Below are 12,565 nucleotides of genomic sequence, written 5' to 3' on the forward strand. Positions count from 1 at the left end.
GCCCGCTCCTCCCAGTGCGTACTCGCTTGCGTCCACTCAGCTCTTGGGGCTTCTCGTATTTCCGCTTCCTCCTCAGGTGTACGTCGTCTGACTTTCTGCGCAGGATGCCATCCGGGGGCACCTTCTTGGGGTGTTCGTCTGACCTGCGCCGAGGCGCCTCCTCACACTCACTCCTCCGCTTGGCAGGCTCCTGCCCTTCCTTGTTGTCCCGGTTCATCTTCTGCTCCTTGAGCAGGGAGCCGGGCAGGTTGGAGGCATACTTAAAGCCAGGGCCACGCTTTTGCTTGTAGGCCAAAAAGAGAGAAGGAACAAACCCACTGTATATCTTTGGACTTGCCCCACTCTGGGAGCCCGCAGCACAGGGACAGGGTGCATCTGGCAAGGCCAAGGCCCGCCCCTCCCAGGCTGACCCCTGGGACTTGGAGCCCGACACTCACTTTCCCGGTCTTGCCGGCGTGGTTACACTTTGGACACTCCCAGCAGTTTGGAAGCTCATCGTTGACCACGCCCTCTGACTCCTTAATCTGCAAAGGACACACGCCAGTCAGCAAGCAGGGACCGGGCAGAAGATGCCACACCGGCCAGCAGCAGCAACAGCCCCCTCCCAAATGGCATTTCTAGCCCATCCCTGACCAAGAGAAAACAAAGGTGGCTAAGACAGGCGGCTCTGGATTCTGGCCAGCGGTCAAATCCTAACTTTGCCTCTTACTAGCTCAGTGATCATGGACAAATCACTCCATCTCCGTGGGCCAGTGCCCTCGACCATAAAACGGACCGTACCTGTCTCACAGCCACTCTGCAGTTCAGTGAGATAACCTCGGTAAAACGATTGGCTCAGGGCCTGGCAGCACCCAGAAAGGACCCCACCAATTGTTCAGTCATTGAGTAGCACTGTCCTGGGTGCTGAGTGTGAGCAGTTCCGAGGCACTGTCTCTGATCCGGGAGACCAAAGTCACCTGGCAACTAAACCATGAAGGTCTGACTTCCAAAGGCAGGGAAAATCCCAGTGCCGCCTTCAGAGTGGGAGGTGTGTGCAGGAGGAGGAACCTTGAGACAAACCCCTGCTACCGCCACGGAGGAATGGACACATTTCAGAGCAGAGGTAACATCTGGGGCAGGCAGACCTCCATCTTGCCAGGACACACAGATACACATAGGCTGACACCTGGGATGATGGGGAGGTGCCACGCATGAGGACATTCTCTGCGGACAGCCCAGAACAGTCTCTTCCCTTCAGCAGTGGAACCTGTTGCTTAAGACAGGCAGGCAGAGCATGGCGGTCCCCACAAGAAGGCAGCCCTGCCCCGGGCACACCAAGGGAGCAGGTTCTTGGCACACAGCAACACTAACGCAAGCACCTGTTGTTACAGGACCTGCCCTCCCCTGGCCTGGGCCTTGTTCTCCCAGAAAACCCGAGCCAGGATTCCAGCAAGCGGCACAACCACCCAGCCTCTCCCTCTGGTTTGGGGGCAAGACTCTGGGAACTGTCTGTGGTTCTGAGGCATCGGGAGGTGGGGGCTATGTGTTCTTTCCCTCGAAGACACAGGTGGGGGAGGTCTGAACTACTCCAGACCCTTCTGGGCCTCAGCTCATTATGTGACACACAGAGCTCTGCAGACTTGGAGGTCCTCTGCGGAAGGAAGCTCGCCGGCCCCCCAGCATCAGCACCCCCCCCCGAGGCCCTCAGTGGGGGCGCTGAGCGGCACAGCCAGAGGCCCCCTGGGACTGCTCACCTTAAGGCATCCAGGGTGGATGATTTCATTGCAGATGGAGCACTCCATGAGCATGAGGTTAAACTTTCCTTCTTCCTCCTCCACCGTGTCTTCCTTCCCTGCCTCGCCGCACACCAGGCACACAGCAGTGTGGGGCAGCACTGGCTGAAGAGCCGGAGAGAGCACAGCTGCGTGAGCAGGGGCTGGGGCCTCGGGGAGCAGGTCACAGGCCAGGAGTCAGCAGAGAACTGGCCCGAGCCCTGCCCGTCGCTCATTCACTCATTCATTCCAACAGTCATCAGGCTGCTGTCTCTGTGTGCCAGACACTCAGTGCTGGGAAGGGCACTGAACAGGACAAAGAGAAATCTCTGCCATCCTGAGCCCACCCTTCAGTGGAGGGACGCAGACAAATGAAGAGTGACAGTGTATGTTGTGACAAGGGATACGGAGAAAAATACAGCAGGGAGGCCCAGGGGTGAGGGGGGCAGGCGGGCTCCCTGGCAATACAGAGGCCAGGGCCAGTGTCAGGAGCGAGGAAGGACCTGAGGGGGGGGTGGGGCGTGAGCTGCACCCAGACCCGCGGGGGACTGAGGCTGCGCGTCACCAGCGCTATCGCTGAGCTGTCCCCACCACCTGTCCAGGGAGGTCCCCGAGGTCAAAACCATCGTCAGAATAACACTAAGATGTTATCTGCCTTTTCCAACTATGTTGACATTTGCTCCGGTCAGTGACTGACTTGTCGTCAGGGCGGCACAGGGTTTGTCACTGCCACACGCTCATGACAAAGATCACCAGGTCTGACTGAGGAAGGGCTTTGATGGGGCAGATGACACTACTCACGTTATTAAAACTCTGATGCTTGAGTACGTAGCTTTCTTTTTTAATTTTTAAAAAAATTATTTGAGTACCTATCTTTTCAATGTTCTGTATGACAAAATAAGTATGCATAAAGCACTATTGCTGCATACCAAAGGACGATGGTTATCTAAAGGAAAGGCACTCGTGACTAAGTTGTGACCTGACTCGGTCCTTTTCTCGATACGACATCATTCTATTTGACAGAATAACTGATTTAAAACAAAAACAAAAACAAAAACAGAGTATTGGCAGATTTCTCAAAGATGAAATGAGCTGGTCACTTCCAGAAAAAAAAATTTATAGCATTTGTTATAGAGGATAAAATTCAGATTTTAAAATAAAAATTAGAATTTTGGAAAACTGACATTAGCCGCCGTGAACTGGATAGCTTCCCAAGAGTTAAAGACTTAGTTCTAAGGAGACTGGTGGTGGTGTTAACAAATGTGATTACTTTTTTTTTTTTTTAAACATTGTATAACACTGTGTGCCCATATTTGGAAAATCTGTATAACTCAGTGAGCCAGTGTTTCCCAAATAATGATGTTGTAACATCATGCATGAGCAAATGAGCTGTTCCAGGTGCAAGAAAGACTACTGAATTTTAATGTAACAGTATAAAAAGTTCATTGATACAGTTTCAGATTCCACATTGCAACTCACCTTTAAGAAACCACCACCTGTTGAGTTCGGGCAGAATCTCAGAGATACCCACCACCACCTGAGAAGACTATGACAATACCCCCCCTCCTTTCTAACTACAGATCTGCGTGAGGCCGCGTCTCCTCACACAGTTCCTCCAAAACAACACACTGAGACAGAATGAAGCCAGACACAATGAAAGAAATGCAGGTCTTATCTAACGAACCAAACATAAAAGAAGAGATTTACAAAAATGTAAAACAATGCCATTCTTCCTAATCATTTTTGTTCTGGAAGATGGAGTTATTGCTCATAAAAATGTCATTCATGAAAAAAAAAGTTCTTTAAAATATCGTTAAGTCTGTTTTTTTCAATGAATTCAAAGTATTTTTTTAAATTTCCCCATTTTAATTTTGATTAATACAGTTAATACTAATAAATAATACACATCAACAAAGCTCTTTGGGGTCCTCATAATTTTCAAGGGTTCCCAAGACCGAAACACTGGAGAACGGAGCTACTGGGCTACAAGCCCTTTGCCAGCTCGCCAGCACTTACTCTCTCCCCTTATACACACCCACCTCCCAGTACCTGGGATCCAGACGAAACACAGTCAGTTTTTATTACACTGAATTAGAAGAGCTTCAAGTAAGCTGGGATATATGCTCCACTAAATGAAAAGCCTATAAGATGGCACAAACATTTGAGTTCAAATAAATAGAACACCAAAGGCAAAAGAGCTATCATTTGTTCAACAGATACTTAATAAACATCTACTCAAGCCTGAAGCAACAAACCAAAAGGGGAAGAGTAACGAGGAAGGCCCCTGTTCCCTCAAGCCATCCGGGAGACGGAACACGCTGAAATCCCAGGAAAACATGGAAAAGTCATGTGCAAGTGCCTTGGGACGCAGCAAGCGGCTGATTTCGGGAAGACTCCCAGGACAGGGAATTTGGGCTCCTACAGGCAGAGAAAAGTGGGGAGCAGGAAAGCAAAAGAGACCTCCAACCGACATGACAGGGGACAGAGAAGCCAGAGCCAGACGCGTGCAGCAACAGGGGGCAGGCCAGGCCAGCTGGGGAAGGGGAGCGCAGCACACCCAAAGCTGGGGGTGCTGGGTGGGGGACACCTGGTGGCTGGAAGATGGTCTGTGATGGGGTCAGCAAGGGTAGGGGACTGACTCTGAAATCAGCGGGCAGAACCACAGGCAAAGCCCTGCAGAGCCTCAGGAGGGGAACCCAGGCCCAAGCCAGCAGGGAGAAGGAGCTGGGCAGTGCAAAGGGATGAAGCCTCCCAAGGAGAGGCAAGGGGAAGGGTGGTCACAGAGACACGCTCTGGCACATCAAGAGAGAAGGGCCTGGGAAGGGAAGAGAGGTGGCCTGCGCGTGTCAGAGGTAGGTAAACCACGGCAGGAAGAGTCCCAACAAAGTGGAAAGGTTGGAGGAAGAGGAAGGAGGACACCAAGGGTCAGGCCAAGACCACATTTACTGTTAGCTCCAGAATTCCCATTAGACTGGAGAGAGAGACACACAAAAGTGAGGCTTCCCTCAACACTCACTGTGCCAGGCATTGAGCTAGGCACCAAAGCTGCAAAGCACCGGTGACAGCAGAGACAGGTTCTGAACCTGCGCCCAGGACACGGGGCAGGAGCGGAGCAAGACTGAAGAGGAAGAGACAGTTACGGGTCATGGCCCACGGCCCCGAGTCTTCTCAAAACCAACAGTCCCTACAGATAATGACCCTTAAATCCCGACAGAATGCAACAGGTCACACGGACCCTCACTCCAGAAAAATGTATATATAGGCATGCACAGAGACAAAAAGCTGTATTTAATTTCAAGAGGACTCCCAAATTTCCTGAAATCCACTGAAACGACCTGGGTTCAGGTAACAAAAATAGAAGCAACAAAACAAAAACCATATGGGAAAGGAGATAATCCACTGAGTGAAAAGGCAACCCATGGAATGGGAGCAGATATTCAGAAACCATGTATGTGATGATGAGGGGTTAATATGCAGAAAGGCAACTCAATAACAAAAACACAAACAATCCTATTTTAAAAATGGGCACAGGACTTAAAAAGACCTTTCCCTAAAGAAGCTATGGCCAACACACACAAAAAGATGAAAAGATGTTCAAAGTCACCAGTCATCAGGGAAATGAAGATCAAAACCATACGGGTAGCCACTACCAGCACAACAGAAAACCACACGTGTTGGCGAGGATATGGAGAAAATGGAACCCTTGGGCCCTGCGGGGGGGAACGCAAGGTGGGTCAGCTTCTATGGAGAACAGTATGGGGGTCCCCAAAATAATTAAAAATAGAGCTACTGGGACACAGGGTGGTTCAGCGGGTGGTTCAGTCAGCACCTGACTCTTGATTTTGGCTGGGGTCACGATCTCAGAGTCATGAGAACAAGCCCCAGGATGGGCTCCGTGCTCAGCGTGGAGCCTGCTTGAGATTCTCTCTCTGTCCCTTTCCCTCTGTCCCTCTCCCCACTTGTGTGTGCATATGCGATCTCTCTCTCTCAAATAAATCAGTAAAATCTTTTATTGATTTGTTTTTTTTTTAAGATTTTATTGATTTATTTGACAGAGATCACAAGTAGGCAGAGAGGCAGGCAGAGAGAGAGGAGGAAGCAGGCTCCCCGCTGAGCAGAGAGCCCTATGCGGGGCTCGATCCCAGGACCCTGAGACCATGATCTGAGCCGAAGTCAGAGGCTTTAACCCACCGAGCCACCCAGGCGCCCCTAAATCAATAAAATCTTAAAAAAAAAAAAAAAAAAAGAGAGAGAGCTACCATGTGATCCAACAATCCTACTTCTGAGTATATATCCAAAAGAATTCAAATAGGATCTCAAAGAGACACTGGGCCCCCCTGTGTTCACAGCAGGATTATTTACAAGAGCCAAGAGATGGAAGCAACTTAAATATCCATCAACAGAGGAACAGGTAACAAAAATGCAGCATATACAAATGGTGAATATTATTCAGCCTTTAAAAAGAAGGAAATCCTGACTGGCTCAGTTGGTAGAGCGTGCAGCTCTTGGTCTTGGAATCATGAGTTCAAGTCCCATGTTGGGCACAGAGTTTACTTTTTTAAAAAAAGAAAAGGAAATCCTGACCCATGCTACAATATAGATGAACCTTGAGAACATTACGCTTGGACAAATAAGCCAGCTGCAGAAGAAACAGCACTTTCGGGAGGTACCTACAACAGTCACACTCAGAAAGTAGAAAGGTGGTTGCCAGGGGTTGGGGGAAGGGAAATGGAGTTGTTCAATGGATATAGGGTTTCCATTTGGCAAGATGAAAAGGTTCCAGAGATCAGCTTGCACAACAATGAGTATATAGGTAATATGACTGCACTGGACACTTAAAAATGGTTAAAACGGTCAATTCTGTGGTGTGTTTTTAACCATAGTCAAAAAAGAAAACAAAAAACCACTGAACTAAAACAGAAACACACACAGTATACGTGGAGGGAGAAGGGGGAAGGCGCCCCTGGCCTCAAAGGGGCAGCCTCAGCCAGAGAGAAAGGCGCACCCGATGCCAGGCTGGGCCTTCGGGGCTCACCCAGGAATCCCGTCCCTCCTGCTAAGCCTGCTTTCCCACAGGAGCAGAGAGATCACACTGTTCCCACAGGGAGGACCCTGAGGCCGGCAGCAGCACCCTGTGGAAGGCAGAGTGTGCGTATGTGCCGGACGGACCCACAGAGAGACCCCGGGACCATGCCAAGTCGTCAGAGTCTGCACCCACTGCCCAGTCCTGGAGCAAGGCTAGGGGCAGTGAGAGGGTCCGGAGGCGCTGGCCAGACTCTCTGGCAGCCCAAGGTCCTGGGCACCATCAATCAGTCCTCTTTATCCGGGGCAGGCCCCTCAGGAAGGGCACTGACCTTTCCCCTAGACCTCTGACTTTGAAGGCAGGACAGGAAGGAAGGGAGGGCCTAGAACCATCATGAACTGGACCATAAATGTTGGCAACGGGGTCACAGACAGGACAGGCTGACATCTGCAATGGCAGAGACTTCAAAGTACTCAGTCACGGAGGGGAGGAAGGAGTTCTAGGACCGTCAGCCTAGGAAGAAAAAGGGGCCCAGGACGGCGAGGTGGGCCCCCCAGCCCTGCCATGTGGAATCTGAAACAGCCCGGCTCAGAGCCCCCGTTCTGGCCGCAGGGGACACCTCTGAGGGGTTTCTGCAGCCGGAACACCCTCTCTAAGAGAGAGGCCAGGCGACCGACAAGCGGGACAAGCGGGCACTGGGCGCGCGGACCGGCGCTGGGGGGCGGACGCGGAGCCGCCCTGGGGCGCCCGGCCGCCGCACTCACCGCGATGCACTGCCGCATGATACAGCTCTGCTTCATCCGCCCGGGGCCCCCGAACTTCTTCATGTCCTTGCAGAAGTGGCACTCTCCGCACTCGGTCCGCAGGCAGGCCTCGCACTTGCGGCATCGCGTCCGGCGTCGGCGAGCTCCCGCCGTCGTCCGGTTGGCGGCCAACTTCACGGCGGAGGCCGGGCCCAGCTTCCCCTTGGGCCGACCTACTGCCCGGTTCTGCGGGAGAGCACACGGGATGGTGAGATGGGCCACAGGGCTGGCCAGACCCGACGGCGGGGGGCCTGGGGCTCGAGTTCCGCTCCCAACCCCAGGACCTCGGACAGCGGGCCTTCCGGAGAAGTGGGGCCTTCACGGCGGCGATCCAACTGAAGTAAGGTCATTGCAGTGGGCCCTACTCCTGCAGGACCGGCGTCCCTATGAAAGGGCCGGTTTGGGCCCAGGAACGGAGGGAGTGTGTGTGGAGACACAGGAAGGAGACGGACGTGTGACTGGAAGTGTCTACAGGCCAAGGAAGCCAGCAGCCCCCAGAGGCAGGAAGAGACAAGGCAGGATCACCCCTGGAGTGTCAGAAGTGAGCGTGGTCCTGCCAGCACCTGATCTCAGACTTGTAGCTTCCAAACTGTGAGAGAGTAAGTTTCCGCTGTTTTAAGCACCCCCGTTTTGGGTACTTCATTCCAGCAGCCCCAGAAAGTGAACAGAGGACGACACCCTGCTTCTGAGAGCAAGTCCTGGTTCAAAGACCCTTCGGCAGCCACCACGTCTCAGCACAGGCCCCCCTTCCTGCCTCGTGCCAGGTTCTGCGTCCCCACGAGGCCACACAGGACCACATGGAAGGCCTCTGTCCCCTCGGCCAGGAACACAAACCTCCTCCCTACTCCAGGTGGCTGAGACCTCCTCATTCTGCAGGCGCCAGTCTACCCACTGCTTTCTTCTGACAGCTCTCTGTGCCCTCCCTTGTTCTGCATTCTGGGCGCCTCCTATGGGCTGTGTTCTCAAGGGCCTTCCCTTTGAGACAGAGAGCTCAGGAAGGCAGTTATCAAGAGTGTCTTGTAGGGGCGCCTGGTGGCTCAGTGGGTTAAGCCTCTGCCTTCGGCTCAGGTCATGATCTCAGGGTGCTGGGACCGAGTCCCGCCTCGGGCTCTCTGCTCAGCGGAGAGCGCCCCCCCTTGCCTCTCTGCCTGCTTGTGGTCTGTGTCAAATAAATAAATAAAATCTTTTAAAAAAATATGTCTTGTCACCAGTGTCCTTTGACAAGATGGCCTAGCACAGGATATGCTCAGTAAACCAAAGTCTAGCAGAATGAGACAGTAAGCCTAAGGAGCCTTGGCTTCTGAGCTCTTCCCTAAACAGGCTCCAAATGCTTCTTTTCCCACAACTCAGAAGAAAACAGAGATGAACAGAAGAGCGGTGCAAAAATGTGCAACAGTGAACCAGCCAGCCACAGGTCCTGCCCAGAGTCCTGCTGTCTGGGGGTGGCAGCCTCGGAGCCCCTTGCCAGCCAGGACCCATGGGGAAGCTCCCAGGCCAGCTGCAGAGGACACCCTCTTCTCAGGTCCCCCGTGCACCTGGGACTGGAAGTGGGAGGGACCAGGACGGTAGTGTGTATTGTCCGAAGCACCTTTCCAAGCAGCAGGAGTCTGCTGAAAAATGGTTCATCGGTCGGGGAGACACACTCCTTATCCCAAATTATGACTAAGTTGGCATCTAATGCTTACAACAGCCCCTTCGCGGCCAATTAATCTCAAGTCCAGTCCCAGCCTTTTAATTTTACTTGCCTGCCACACCTGGATCCCTAACAAAAGCCCCTCTTGTCAGCTCCTGGGCCCACAAGTGTGGTTACTCTGTATCACAACAGTGCAAAGGGTCCTCCTTCCAGAGACCCCTCCACGCACCACCACAGGGGCTATCTAGAAACCTATAACCACATCAGGAAGAAACACAGTCCACCTTTCCCTGTGAATAAAGCCTTGCCATCAGCCATTTCTTCTGCAGTGCAGTGGTCCCTGCAGAGAGCTGCAAATCTCACACCATCCCCCCTTTGGTATGGACACCTTAGATCCTTCCCTCCGATTTATCTTCCAAGCACCCTGCGACATTCAAGGGAGCCCGGCTACTCGAGATCTTTATCCCCCTCAACTTGCTCTAAACTCCGAAGAAGAAAGGGAGACACGAGACCTGGCTCCAGTGGCCCATCGGTCCTCGTCGACCCCACCTGGCCCCTGCTGCTCCCACAGAGCTGCTCCACACTCACTCAGTCAGGGCCCCCCTCAGCTGTAGGGTGGCCTGGCCAGCGGCCCTGGTACCAGGGAGGGCCACTGGACCTATACGCCACCAGCTGCGTCGGGCAAGGGGCAGCTCCCACAGAAGCTACTCCGTCTCCCGGCAGTGAAGGTCCAGCGGCCCCCTCCCACCAGTCCTTACACCGCACCCCAGTGAGGGCTGGGGCACCCCCTGTCACACACAGGAGGAGCTTAGCAGCCCTGACACCGGAAGAGGGATGATCAGGCTACACATCACACGTGTCCATTCAGGTCTGGTACTGCTGCCAGATGAGGGGTTAAACACAAAAGTGTTTCAGAACGTCTGGAGTTGAGTGAGAATGGTACACAGGGGCCATGGACCTGAACGCTAAGCAGCTGACCATAGAACAGCAAGTGTGCCAGACGGGAACAGCCGGAAGGATGGCGACAGCAGTGACAGTGGATATTTGCCGAATGCCTGCTACTGTGATCATTTTATGTATGATAGGACCTTATTTTCCCAACAAGAACCCCATGAGAGATGCCATTTCTCAGACAAGGAGACTGGAGGGAGAGGTAAAGCGACTTGCCCTAGGTGACGGAGCCCGCCGAGGACGAGCACACAGCCCTGGAACAGGTCCACAGTTAGTGCCTTCCTTCACGCCCACAGCAGGACAGGTGCCAAAAAGAGGTATGGAGAAGCACACTCATTTCCAGAGAAATGGAAACCAGGAGGGTTTTTCCCTCTCTTCACAGCTCGTAAGAATCAGATTCTACCCCTATAAAGAGCACGTGTCCAGGAAGCAACTCACTCCTCTAATCCCCAAAACACAGGCGACAAGGTGGACAATTCTGAACCTCAAGTCGGGCAGATAGAGGGCAGCGAAGTCCAACCTCCAAGGACAAACCAGGGATGAAGGGCTCAAACTCTGACCCCCAGAGCAGGAGAGTCTAAGGAGTAGCTGCTTTGGTAAAAGACTGAAAAAAATTCCCAGAGTCCAAACCCGGCTCTCCCCTCCCACTCAGGAACGTCAGGTATAAATAGCCTCTGGGCGCCTCTGGCCTAACTAACCAGGAGGACAGCGTCTCTCTGAGAAAAAACCTTGGGCCGATCTAGCCAGTGTCACAGAGCTCATACGTGACTATGAAACGAGCCTACCTTCCAGCGCTTTCCAAAGCACATTCCCACCCAGAGAAGCACTTCTCCAACCCACGGAAAAAACAAATCCTCCTGGGTTCTGATGGCAGCTGAGCCACTCTGGAAAATGACAGAGCCAAGGACAGACAACATCCTGGAAGAGGTGTGAGAAGGCCCTGTTTTCCGAAGACCTCGACTCAGGCCTTCTCCAGCCGGTTGCCAAGTCAAGCCAGAGAAGCTGCTGCCGCCCGCAGCTTCATGGCCAGCTTTTGTGGGAAGTGGGCGCCAGCTGGCTTGTCAGGAGTCAGCTGAGCAACACCTGAAGTACAGGATCCTAAGACAGACCACCCAGAAAACCAAGAGGTGAGAAAAACACTGGAGGGTCCCTAACAAGGAAGATAAACAAGCCAAAGCCCTATCATTCTGGTACTGAGCTTCTGTCCTAATCTCTTCTGCATGGTATCTAAAGGCTCGCAGCCCAATTCTAAATTCCACTCTATCCCACCTTTGCCCCTACTTGTTCAAGTAACCCAGAACGCAACTTTCTTAAGATCGGCATGATCTGGTCTTCTCAGCAAAAAGGAATGATGGCAACCACCAACTTTCACTTACAAACCAACCTTCTCAATCCCAAGGCCACTTGTTGATTTTATCAGCCCAGTTCCACCTGTTAAGGAAACCTGCAGTCCACATGCCCCCCCCCCCCACAAATCATAGTATTCCAACAATCTTCTCCACCAGCTACTCCTAAGCATCTTCCTTAAAGGCAACATCAATCCAGTAGTTCTTTCATTCATTCCACAAATACTTACGGAGTCCCTCCTACCCATCAGATCCTCTCCTCCTGAATATTCACGGACAGAACCTCTTCAATCCCTCATCTCTAAAACTCTGGGATTAAAATTACTTAGAGTAACCTAAATTAACGAAAAAACATCCCATGTTCATGGACTCAAAGACAATACCGTCAGGATGGCAATACTCCCCAAAATGATCAATAGATTCAATGCAATCCTTATCAAAGTCCCAACTGGATTTTTGTAGAAACTGACAAGGTGATCCTAAAATTCATGTGGAAATGCCAGGGACCTGGAAAGGCCACAGCGACCTTGAAAAAAGAATAAAGTTGGAGGGGAGCCTGGGTGGCGCCCCTGGGTTAAAGCCTCTGCCGTCGGCTCCGATCATGGTCTCAGGGTCCTGGGATCGAGCCCCACATTGGGCTCTCTGCTCTGCGGGGAGCCTGCTTCCTCCTCTCTCTCTGCCTTGCCTCTCTGCCTACTTGTGATTTCTGTCTGTCAAATAAATAAATAAAATCTTTAAAAAAAAAAAAAAGAAAACAAGCCCTTTAAAAAAAAAAGAATAAAGTTGGAGGATTAATACATCCTGATTTCAAAACTTAGTACAAATCTACAGTAAACAAGACCATGTGGTACTGACATAAGGACATACGGATCAATGGAATTGAGAATCCAGAAATAAATTCATCTAGTATTTATGACCAAGCAATTTTCAGTGACCAAATGATTTTCAACAACTGTGTCAAGACAATTTAGTGGAGGGAAGATAGTCTTTTTAACAAATGGTGCAGAGACATGCAAAAAGAATGAAGTTGGACCTCTACCTTATACTATACGCAAAAG

At 51.8% G+C, this 12,565-nt stretch overlaps 1 protein-coding gene across 4 annotated transcripts in view; it reads right to left on the reverse strand.

The window, feature by feature from the left end:
- The window catches only part of KDM2B (lysine demethylase 2B), a gene marked incomplete at its 5' end in the record, with an annotated part of 120,353 nt that overhangs the window by 12,588 nt on the left and 95,200 nt on the right, over positions 1-12,565 (reverse strand). For all 4 annotated transcript variants that reach the window (XM_080820958.1, XM_080820959.1, XM_080820960.1 and 1 more), the window contains 4 exons: positions 23-283; positions 438-524; positions 1,734-1,877; positions 7,539-7,763. In XM_080820958.1, coding sequence (XP_080677084.1) covers positions 23-283; positions 438-524; positions 1,734-1,877; positions 7,539-7,763 — 717 coding nt within the window. The remainder of the gene's footprint in view (positions 1-22; positions 284-437; positions 525-1,733; positions 1,878-7,538; positions 7,764-12,565) is intronic.

This window comes from Martes martes (genome assembly GCF_963455335.1).
Source record: "Martes martes genome assembly, chromosome: 13".
Taxonomy (NCBI): Eukaryota; Metazoa; Chordata; class Mammalia; order Carnivora; family Mustelidae; genus Martes; species Martes martes.